Source organism: Bufo bufo, chromosome 5 (genome assembly GCF_905171765.1).
Source record: "Bufo bufo chromosome 5, aBufBuf1.1, whole genome shotgun sequence".
Taxonomy (NCBI): Eukaryota; Metazoa; Chordata; class Amphibia; order Anura; family Bufonidae; genus Bufo; species Bufo bufo.
Window position 1 is genome coordinate 166,203,913 of NC_053393.1, and position 12,389 is coordinate 166,216,301.

The 12,389-nt window shown below is 42.8% G+C and overlaps 1 protein-coding gene across 2 annotated transcripts in view; it reads right to left on the reverse strand.

The window, feature by feature from the left end:
• Window positions 1–406: 406 nt before the first annotated feature.
• Window positions 407–12,389, reverse strand: part of LPIN2 (lipin 2) — a 105,061-nt gene continuing 93,078 nt past the window's right edge. For both annotated transcript variants that reach the window (XM_040434302.1, XM_040434301.1), the window contains exons 15-20: window positions 11,129–11,277; window positions 8,959–9,045; window positions 8,455–8,607; window positions 8,037–8,151; window positions 4,393–4,496; window positions 407–2,921 (exon numbers count right to left, since the gene is read on the reverse strand). In XM_040434302.1, coding sequence (XP_040290236.1) covers window positions 2,777–2,921; window positions 4,393–4,496; window positions 8,037–8,151; window positions 8,455–8,607; window positions 8,959–9,045; window positions 11,129–11,277 — 753 coding nt within the window. In that variant the 3' untranslated portion in view covers window positions 407–2,776. The remainder of the gene's footprint in view (window positions 2,922–4,392; window positions 4,497–8,036; window positions 8,152–8,454; window positions 8,608–8,958; window positions 9,046–11,128; window positions 11,278–12,389) is intronic.

Below are 12,389 nucleotides of genomic sequence, written 5' to 3' on the forward strand. Positions count from 1 at the left end.
CGGTAAGAGCAGTGAGACTATGGAACTCCCTTCCTGAGGAGGTGGTGACGGTGAGTACACTAAAAGAGTTCAAGAGGGGCCTGGATGTATTTCTGGAGTGTATAACCTGTAATATTATTAGTTACTAGAGATCCAGGAAGTTATTATCATTGCTTTTTAGGAGTCGAGAAGGACTTTTTCCCTCTAAAAATTAGGAAAATTGGCTTCTTCCTCACACTTTTTTTTTTTTTTGCCTTTCTCTGGATCAACTTGCAGGATAACAGGCCAAACTGGATGGACAGATGTCTTTTTTTCAGACTTACAAAACTATGTTACTATCCCACGCACACATGCTTGCACACAATTCACGCTTACACATGTTGACACAATAAATCAAGCATAATGCTCAGATAAAATATATAAAATATTTGAACACTTTATTTAGATAGAATTGAACAGGATACCTACCACAATTAAATCCTTTTCACAATTTCACTACGTAAAGTAGACTCATACCTCAAGTCAAGGTAGGACATTCACAAAGTAAATGTATGTGCACAATGAGTTCTTACAGGCTGCAAGGAGAAGTTATTGCACACTTTCTGCAAGTATCCACAGCCAGCACCAGGGAAGTGGAGGTTAGTCAGGCAATGTTGGCTTGTACCCTGTAATTATGAAACAGACCCTTCCAAACAGCTTTATGTAATTGTAATCCTATATTTGGCATTAGGTTACATTGGTACCAACCGACGATTTGCAGAATAAGCAGCTTCATCTCTCTAACTCTTCTTTAAAGTACTATAAAAAAATATCTTTTTTTTTTTTTTTCAACAGACAACTTTGGAAGCTGATGGGGGATGGGTCTATTGAGGTTATCAAATATAATTTTTTACAAAAAACAGCGAGAGCTAAAGGGATGACTAATCTTTGAGGATCACTTACCAACATGGCTGGAAGGCGAGCACTAAATCACAGCAACTGATCAGACATTTACGGCCACTGTCGAACTAGCACCAGACAATTGAAACGCAATAGCTGATTGATTGCCATTGGTTACTGCAAACACTATTGCACAACTCTTAAGTTTTACTGGCTCAGAGTATTCCTTCTACACAGCTGTGTAGTTAAAGTGACCGTCCGGGTCACAGTAAAGATTTCACTTTACATGCTGAAAGTATAGTTAATATACCTGCTGTTGGGGTAAGTCCCATCCCCAGTCCACTCAATCTGTGTAAAATGGCCACCAAATTCTCATACTATCCTTTGCACAGTGTGCTTCGATAGTCTGAGACATCTCCCCCCTGCTTTCAGGGCAAGGGTCCTGTAGAACAAGACATAGGATGGAGTGGTGCTAAAGTCATGTTATATACCATATTTTTCAGACTATAAGACGCAATTTTTTCCTCCCAAAACGCAGGGAAAGTGGCAGTGCGTCTTATAGTCTGAATGCTAATGACTTCCTCCATTATGGAAGCAGTAATTATGCAGGAGGCATGGGGAGGTGAGGGCAGCGCTGCGCTGGCTGTACTCTCTTCCCCTGGTCTTCTTTCAGGTCCAGATGTGGTGTCCTGACCCAGAAGAAGTGGTGAGTCCTGGATATGAGGTACTGTCCAGAGCAAGTAGGCTGATATGAGGCTGATGAAGGTTGAGGGTCTGATTTGGGGTGGGGTCTGCTCTGAGATCTGATGAAAAATATTTTTTTTCTTATTTTCCTCCTCTAAATCCTAGGTGTGTCTTCTAGTCCAAAAATACGGTACCTTAACAGGCTTCTGTTACCAGTTTGCATCTGCTCCATGCAGATGAGTAACCGACACAGGTGCAGTACAGAAGACATCTGCCGGCAAAACTGGTGATAGAAGCCCTTTAAATTGGAGACTGGGAATGAGATGGACCACAGCAGCAACATTAAAGAGCACACGGTATGTTAAATATGCATTCTGCATGGACAGTGACATCTTTACTGTGAACTGGAGGGTTGATATAAGGAAATCTGAAGGAGTGATTCAGTGCCTGACAATATCATTAGTAAAGCAATTTCTGAGCAAAAGACTCGCTAGCAGCCATCCCTTCATTTAGTAAAACAGGGAACGTTTGTTACCATGAAGATGAAATGTTATTTTAAAGCATAACATTTTATTTTTTACAAATTAAAAGAAAAAAAACTGGATGGACCATAAGCCTTAAGTAAGCAAATGATAATCCTAAAACAAAATTGCAAACAAATGCCTTAAACAGTGTATGTTTTAGTGGCTTGAAATGCAGGTAAAATAAATAATTGCACAGTTCTACATATTTGGGTTAAGCCTTTTCACAGATGCTGAAGAACCAATTGTTTTCCAGGAAATAACACTTCCACTGCATACGTAATAAGTCTCCCTTCCTTGTGGGTCCTGAAGCGTATTGCCCTGCAATAGACGCTACATCCCAATGGCTTTAGAGATGAGAAAGATTTCAAGGAGGCACAACATGATCCAGAAAGACGATTACACTTCAAGGTATGCTTGAACACAAGATAAAATGTGCAATGCATCTTTCACAAGAACCAATTACAGAGAATTAATATATTGTAATAATATAAAAATCACTTCTCTTAACGTTTTTCCCTGAATATATTGATAGGATACAATATCTTTACTGGCTACAAATTACTAACCAACTGTAAGACAAAGTGAGAGAAAGGCATTGGAAACAATGGACAAGAACGCAGGCTCCTCACATCAGTAATACTCCAGGTAAGTGACTGCCGACCGAAATGACTTCACGTCCACTAACAGTTCCAGACATGCTCATGAGTGATTTACGTCAAGTCTGCCAGGTCAAATTCTGGCAATGGGTCTCTCCAATAGCAAAAAGAGCTAAATTCTGGGCAAGAGAAAGCACAATTCTGCTCTTTGTCCAGCAGAGGAAACACGTGTTCAACCAGCTCACTTAGTCGGGTGTACCTGGAGAAAGGAAAGGGTGTGGGGGGACATATGGTCACGTAAATGGTAAAACTATTTACATTACAAGCAAGATGAACTCCATCGTGTTACGCTAACTATGACAGATGTGCATTGAACTATAATTAGAAATATAGGTTTTTACTCCATCTTCTGATTTTCAGTTAGTCAGATTTGGTTTATAACATATTCTCATAATTTAATTTAATTATGACTCTAGAACCTTGAATTAGGGTGCCCATAAACAGCACGGGCCGGCCATGGCATCCACTTGCATACTGTGGCTAGTTGGCAGTCTGCACCTATATTTGCCAAGTTAGCGGTCATCCGCATGCAGATCCCACAGCTGGACTGCACCGTTTATGGACACCCTAAAAGAGTCACTGTACTTTTCACATAATTTCATTTAATAGTGAATGTAATTAGCAAGCTTCTAAACCACTCCATTTAAAAAAATGTGCCCGCATCCACCTGAAAAAAAAAAGCTGTAAAGTCACGGCCACTAGGGGTCTCACTTCTGCTTCTGAGTGAAATGCATCTAGCTGAAGAGGGGAATAATGAGGCTGAAAAAGTCATTAGGGAAGTTGAAAAAAAAGATCTATTCTTTCACAGTTATGAATGTACAGAGAAGCAAAGCTATTATGCAAACCTTTTTTGAAAACTCAGGTGCACTTTAAGCTTTAGTAAGTGTGAGAAGTTCACCTATATCTAAGTCTATGGGGAGGAGCGTGTACTCCAGTTCAATAACAGACTTGACCTACTATGTTCACTGTAACTCGGCAGTGAATGTGCAGTCACAAGGCCAATCAGCCACTGACATGTAGAGGAAGCTGCATCCAATTCATAACTGGTCATGTTGATTAAGAAATGTGAAAGTATTCAAGAAGATGACAAATATCAGATACATGAAGATAACCCTCATATTTATGATATTCTAAAAGGAAGGGTGCCAAACCACCTAAAAATTGTGCTTCAGCACATTGTAAGGGCAGAAGTGCCTGCAAATAGCCTCAAAGCTATGGCTCTATTCAAAGGAGTTGTCCCATGACCAAAACTTATCCCTATTCACAGGATAGGGAATAAGTATCTGATTGGCGGAGGTCCGACCACTGAGGCCCCCGGTAATCCCAAGAATAAGAGCGTATGTTGCCCATTTAAATGGAGCAGCAGACATGCATGAACTCCATTCAACTGTATGGAGCTGCCAGAGATAGATGAGTGCTTGTACTCGGCTATCTCTGGCAGCCCCATAGAGTTGAATAGAGCAAAGGAAATGCATGTGCATATGCCACTCCATCCAAACGGGGTACACAGACCCCGGACGCCCCGTTATAGTGATTAGTGGGGGCCTGATCACTGGGGCTGTGGATAGGGAATAAGTTGTGTCATGGGACAACCCCTTTAAACATTGTGCTACATACAATACTCAAACATATTAGCTGCCCACAAAGATACACATTATAGAAAGACTTACGTTGTCTTGTTTCCTTTTGTCCTCTCTTGTATTAATTCTCCTTTTGGATTGACAGTAAATATTCGGCAGTCTTGGACTCCAACTTGGACATAAGCAAAAACATCCTGCAAGATATAGAATGTATTCATTACAACCAGAAGAAGCAATACTCAAATTCCAAAACACAAAAAGAAACCATATTAGGCGTCGTTTCTCAGAGAATGTGGCACGGCAAGAGTTAATAGTCAGTGATGACGGAAAGTATTTGCAAGAGCTTCTAGGAGCTGATCATTTCAACACAGGAGCTGGCCAGAGACAGGACTCCTGCCCCCATGGTGTGGGCCTCAGGAAACAATGAGTAATCGGGAAACGTGACGACTACATAAACTTCCCGGGGATCCCTTTTGTTTGATAACCTTTGGCTTTGTTCCACTTTTGTTCAAGATAGGATGATGAGAAAAGAATCCATGCTTGGGTCTTCACTTTACTTCTTGTTTCCCATATTATAGCTTTTTTTTTTACTTTGGCGATAACATTTATACTTGGAAGGTGGCAAGTACACATACACGGATTGTATACTGAAGGAATGACATAAGTGACAGCGTGGTAGATAAAGATTTCACTTGTGTTTTACAGTATTGCAGTATTTACACATCACACAAGATATAATAGCTTGCAAGAGCACAAGGATAGTGAGAACTGCTCTAAGTGCAATTTCATCTTACCTCCTAAGACAGGCCTAATAAGGTCTATGGTAAATAACATTGAAAAAGTACAACGTACCTGGCTCACAACAAGCGCTTTCATTTATTGATCGCATTAAAATGGCTGGATATGAGAAATATTAGCACAATATACGGAATGGGCTTCAAGGATGGTCTTCTGTGTTCAGCATTTCTTTCCAGTGGAAACGAATGAGGCTCCAGACTGGCCCAGATAAATGTGATGTCACTTTAAGGCCTCGTGCACGCGGTCGTGCCCGTGTTGCAGCCTGCAAACAGCGGGTCCACAATATACGGACACCGGCCGTGTACACACAGTATGACGGATGTGGACAAATCCACTTCAATGGGTCCACAATCTGGAAGGAGCGGTGCGAAACTGAGGCACTGAGCCCCACAGAAGCACTACGGAGGCTTCCGTAGGGTTTCTCTCTGCCTCCGCACCGAGAAAAAGTAGTACATGTTCTAATTTTTTGCGGTGCAGACGGATCACGGACCCATTCAAGTTGAATGGGTCTGGATCTGTCTGCGGCAACCGCATGGATGGTGCCCGTGCATTAGGGACCGCAAGTTGCGGTCCCCAATGTACAGAACGACCAGCACTCGTTCGTGTGCAATGTCATGATATTGAGGAGCGCTCCTGAGGATAGGTTAGTAGTCAGATTGGTGGGTGTCTGACTCCCATCCCCCCGTCAATTAGTTGTTTAAGCGAGCGCTGCATCCACACCAGTATTTACCTGCACACTGTCTAGACTGTAGCAACTGTAGAGAGTGTGCCGTGGATATAATTTTTGAGCTTCCCTAACTGCTAAGTCCTAACAGCTCCAGCGCGTGCTGATGAGTCCTGATATCCATGAGCTCCCACCTATCCCGTCCACCAGCTTCTGACAAATACATGATGTAAGCCCTGCCTAAGGGTGCTGTCACATGGTCAGTTTTTTTATGCACTTTTGGAAGCTGAAACCAGGAGTGGATTTAAAAAGGGAAGCAATATCTTTCCTTCATTTTCTCTTCTATTATAATTCACTACTGATTTTGGCTTCAGAAATTGCATCAGAAAACTGAACGTGTGGCAGCACCCTAAGAGGGTATGCCTCTAGTTTAGGCTGCCTTTAGTCAGGACAGATTCCCTTTTAACGTTCGATAACTCCCAAACATTATAATGAGAAATGCGCACTTGATTTTTGCCTAAAGAACAAACCCAAATGGATTTGCGGCAGATTTACCTTACTGAGCAGGTATTCCAGTAAGAGGCTAGCTGATGAGATTTCACATCATGCAGACATTCTCCGTGCAGAAAAACAGATCTCTCAACCTCAGCGTGCTAATTTTGTTGCAGATTTTCATTACTTCCAATGTAGCAGGTGTGAAATCCAAGGCAAATCTGCAGCACAATCTGCATGTAACAGATGCAGACTTAGCTGAGGGTTTGGTGGTATTTCTGGTGAGATTGTGGCAGATTATTGCCTCCAAATACACACTGAAGCCAAGTCCAATGCTTTTAAGACAAAGTGTGAATACACGTGTAAGGGCGCAGCCACACACAACAGAATTGCTGTGACTTTTCTATCCAGATTTGCAGGATGAAAATCTGCAGATGAATACTGCAGCTTAAGGCCTTATGCACACCGCTGTTGGGCGGCCGTGGGCGTATTGCGGCCCGCAAACGGCGGTTCGGCAATCCACGGCCGCCGGCCGTGTGCACACCGCATCACGGATGCGGACCCATTCACTTGAATAGGTCCGCAATTCCAGAAATGTGGAACGGAGTCAGAGTGCATTCGTGGCTTTTTCTTTCCGTTGTTCCGCACGGCATATAAATATGACACCAACTTGAATAGGTCCTGCCCGTTGCACGGATGTTGCCTGTGCATTGGGGACCGCAATTGCGGTCCCCAATGCATGGAACGGCTGCACAACGGCCTTGTGCATGCGGCCTAAACCTGCAGGCCATTTCTGCACCAAAATCTGCATGATTTGGTGCAGATTTCCTGTTCCAGATTACCCGGCAGCAGCTCTGCTACATGTGGACATACCCTATATGTTTCAGTAGGCTACATAAGAAGGGGATACGAGTGTAAGAACGGACCACAAAGTAATAACCACAGAGTGACCCCCTCATGGCATGAAACAGCCACTTAAAGGGGTACTCTGATGACTGACCATCATGGCATATTTATAGAGGCTATCCAAGTGGATTTATGGATGTATAATAGCTATTTAACAGCCACCTTAAAATTTGGTGCACTTTTACGTACATACAGCGTTCTACAGCTGGTCACAGACATGAGATTTTATCTCACAAACACACGATTGCTTGGTTGCTGACCAGAATCCCCCAAAAACTGACAGATCCTGGCGTCCTGGTGCATCTCGACAGACAGGAAACGTCACAGCTGTGACCCGCCTCAGTCAATGATTGGCTGAGCAGGCAATTTCCGAATGTCGAGATCTGGAAACAGATTAGCAGGCACCGGGTGAGATTTGGATTGGGAGAGGTGGGGAGGAATCGGTGGAGGGGAGTATGACTTACTTAGGTTTTGTTATGCTACTCTGAGCCTTTTCATAAAATATGATCGGCCAGACAACCCCTCGTGTCTCGTGGTTGTGGGGGTTGAACTCAAACAGGGCAACATCTGTATGAAGTCAGTACATTCTCCACTGGGTGTGTAAGGACTAATTTAGATGGCCGTATGTCATTACATGAGGGTATTACGTTTTTTCACCCCAACCCATACAATTTGAAGGCACGAGTCTCAGACTGAAAACAGACAAGAGTAGTGCATGCCCCAAAAAACTGGCGTGTGAACTGAAACATTGATTTTAATGGCTCCATGTGAAGTCTGTCATAAAAAAGACCTTCATGGAAATGAAACAGGACGACAGAAACTGATGAAGCCGAAACGTAGAGAACTCAAATGTTTCACAACAAGCAGTACTTACATTAGGACGGTTTCCGAAAGCAGCATAAAAGGGTTGCTGAAGTGGACCAAACAAGTTTTTAATATCATTGAGGCACGCTATCTTGAACTTTTCAGGTTTCTTCTCTATGACTTCCCTAAAACAGATGCAAAGTGTGTCAGGGAAATGTAACTGATAAACAAGCATTAAACAACCTCCAAAGTAGCTGATGCATTGTATGACGGAAGTAAGGCTATGTCGCGTCACGTTTCTGATGGACGTTTAGCATATACACGGAGAAGTCTCCAGCTATGCAAGCTTAAAGAGGTCTTTTAGACTGAAAAACGGATTCACACACATTTAACCAGCATTGTATCTTTACGTCTCATTGACTAGTAGTCGGTAGTGTAGATAAAATGAAGATGAGAGATGCATTTTTTGGTGCTGGTTGTATAAATACCTGTGGAACGCAGAGAAAAGGCTGCTTGGAGACAGCATTAAAGGTCCTCTTGGAAGTATAGTGCCTCTGTCATTTACCCAGTGCAAGTAGCCCCTAGTCATGTCTGCCATGCCAATTGCACGGGCGGAGCAATACAGAAATTTGTATCCATTTCTGAAATAGAAGAGTTAAAACATAAAAAAGGAAATGTAAGGACATGATAAACAAGTGATGCAAAGATAAAAAGGCTCCGAACTGTACAGATATTGGCAATAAAGACATTTCTTCTTGACCTGATCTACATGATTCATCAGGAGGAGAGCGGTTTCAGACGTCTGATGAATAATATCACTTGAGGCACCGCTGACGGATTCAGCTATCAGACTGTTAATGGATATTCTCCCACATTTCAAACAACCTTTAAGCCCATCTGACACACGTCCCGCTATTCATGGGAGCCTTAAGAGTGACCTCATTGCTTTCTAACTAAAGGAATTCGTTTGGTGCGGGAAGCCAGATACATACTCATTTATGGAGTGGTAGAGCTTGGCAATGCCCTGATGTGTCCAATCCTTCCCAAGCTGAGGAAGAATCTGGCCTAAGGCGTCTGACCTTAAAATAAAAAATAATAATAATCAGAAAGCATTAAAACATGAAGGATGTATACATATGAAAACATTTCTGCATCCTGTTGTGCTGGGTTTAACAGCTCGGGAATGTGTTAGCCCAATTTTCTGGCCCCTGTGAAGACAGAAAATTGTTGCTGTACCTAAGAAAGGTCTAATAATGTACATTAGTAAAAGTCAGCTTTGGCGATTAGTACACTGCCTAGGGCCTCCTGCACAGGGTCGCATCTGATGAACTTTTTTTTTCCTGCGGATTGGAAGCAGACCCATGCATTTCAACTGGGCCGCAAAAAACGCAGACAGCACACCGCATCTGCAGGTTCGCATGTCCTATTCTTGTCCATTTCGTGGACAAGAATAGGCATTTTGACAATGGGGCCAGTGGAAATTGCGGGATACACACAGTTGGTATCAGTATTTTGCAACCCATGGTTTGCAGACTGCAAAATACACACAGTTGTGTGCATAGTAACATAGTATATAAGGCTGAAAAAAGAGCCTTATATACTATGTTACTATGCACACAACTGTGTGTATTTTGCAGTCTGCAAACCATGAGGCCTAATTTAGTGTACTGTACACCCGAGATCAGTGGTGGCACTCAGAGCCCTCTCTGTGGGCACCCACGCCCTGGAATAAAGTCTAAGGCGTACGAATATGCCTTAGACTTTTCCTGCCATCAGCGCAGGGTGCACTATGAACAGCACAGGCAGCGTATTGGATGTAGGCAGGATATTATAGTTAACTGATAAAGTACATGGAAGATATGCTATACTGGACTGTAGTATCGAGGTTAAATTGCCATGTTGGCACTTAAATAAATATGTGGGTTTGGGGTTACGGATTGAGTATTCGGTCTGTAAAAGGTTTACCATCACTGCCCTAGATCATCATAGCTCTAAGGAGGTAGGACGATAATACGGGACATAACCTCAACATGATGTCATACACTCTGAGGATCTGACTGCAAGCAGACTGTCACCATACACCTTCCTCAAGATATGAGCTAGCAGGGGCCCAGACAAAGATGATTAAGCATGTCAGAGGCGCATAAAAGGCCTAACTTACATTAGTACATACCAGCACAAGTGCATGGCAAAAGCCAATACATCAACAAGTGGCCCAAGGCTATATAGCCCCAGTCGGACTATTAATAATAGCACTGGAATTGCACATCTGCTCGACAGATCCGTCATTTCCCAAAGCCACATCCTAAAAATAGGTTCTGCGCCAACAACTGAAGCCATAAAAACGGAGGTAATGACTATTTCTTGCTACTACGAGAGCATGCACAACAACCTCTGAAGAAAAACCACTCTGACATATATACATATAGAAATAACAGGGCACATTTATTAAAACCAGTCTTAATAAAGCACGAAACTGGCGGTGGATCTGCCAAAGTTATGAAGAGGCGCCGGCCACTACATACCTTCAGCCAGTTCTAAATGTAAGATAGCTTCCGAGCTGTCTTACACTTAGACCTTTTTCTACGCCTAAAACAGGCGTAAAAAATGGTAATCGAGACCGGCCTACCGTCCGTCCCCACCGTTGTGCCACTACCTGCGCCTAAAATACGCCTAATTTAGACATATTTCAGCATAGTAGACGACCCCCCTTAATGTGCCTAAGGGTAGTCGCTTCAACATGGTAAAATAAATCATAATAGCGCTCATGAAAATACTCCTATTAATGCATATGTCCCTTGTCCAAACCACTTAACATACCACAGAAGACAGAATGTAAATGTCTAATCTCACGAGTAAATGACTATTTATTTGGGGGACCACCCTATAATAGTGTTAGAACATGATTTTATTTCAACATCCAAATATATCCAAATTCCAGATTTCACTTGAGCTTTCCAGAAACCCTTACGAGAACATAATGTATTGCAGCAGTCAGATTTACTCACAAGAGTCAAATAACCGAATGAAGGTACAATTTACTGCTCTTCCAAACCACATGACCTCACTGTAGCACTAGTGCTGGAAAGCGTTCCCACAGTGAATAATGTGTGTGGGAAGAGAAGCCTAGACCCCACGTCTACAAACAGCACATAGACTTACTTCGTTATGGTCCCGTCAATGTCAGAAATGATGATCTTGTCGTTCCAGTTCCACAGATAAATGGTGCCCTCACATCGGCACGTGCCCTGATACTGCGTCGTTATGCTAAACATAATATCATTCGGACCATCACGGAGGTTCAGTTTTTCCTGAAATAAGCAATTAAAGCATTACATGTACTGTGAAAAAGTTCTTACATTTCCGCCACCATAATGCTTCCTGCCCCACGCTGTACATGGACCATGACTAAAGGTTCAATCTTTAGGAATTATGACTTTATGAATATCTCACCATGAATGTGCTGTGCAAATAATAAAATATGGAGAGAAGAATGACCTATGTATGGCAGTTTACTAACTTGTGTAGCCATAAACTTGCCAGTCTAGAAAATGCAACGGGTATAACAGGGTAGGGGCTGTAAGACCACACTCCAGGAGCCCAATTCTAGGCATCATGGCTCCTGGGAATTCTTCAGCCCACACACAAGTCTAATAGCTGGCGTCACAGCTTTCCAGTCATGACGGATCTGTTTGGCGCTGCATCTCATTACTCATAATTAAGGCTACTTTCACACTAGCGTTTTAGTTTTCCGGTATTGAGATCCGTCATAGGGGCTCAATACCTAATAAAAAAAAACACGCTTCAGTTTTGTCCCCATTCATTGTCAATAGGGACAAAACTGAACAGAACGGAGTGCACCAAAATGCATTCCGTACAGTTTAGTTGCGTTCCCAGATCGGAGATCAAACCGCAACATGCTGTATTTTGCTTTCCGTCCTGGGATGCGGAGCAAGACTGATCCGGCATGACCCCTAATGCAAGTCAATGAGGACGGATCCGTTTTCTCTGCCACAATAGAAAACGGATCCGTCCCCCATTGACTTTAAATGAAGCTCATGACGGATCCGTCTTGGCTATGTTAAAGATAATACAACCGGATCCGTTCATAACGGATGCAGACGGTTGTATTATCAGTAACGGAAGCGTTTTTGCTGAACCCTGCCGGATCCAGCAAAAACACTGGTGTGAAAGTCGCCTAACCAGTTACTCTTTTTCTCACTTGATGGAACAGCATTACACTATTCAGGCAACGGAAACCTGATGGTAAATAACACAAGTGTGACCACAGCCTGACAAAAAGTCTCTTTGTTTGATGTGGTCCCTGTGATACATAAATTGTATGATATTTTACACACTGACATCTTTGAAACCTGGTAGAGAGAACTAGCTGACCTGAAATTAATGTGCAGTGCAGGCGTCT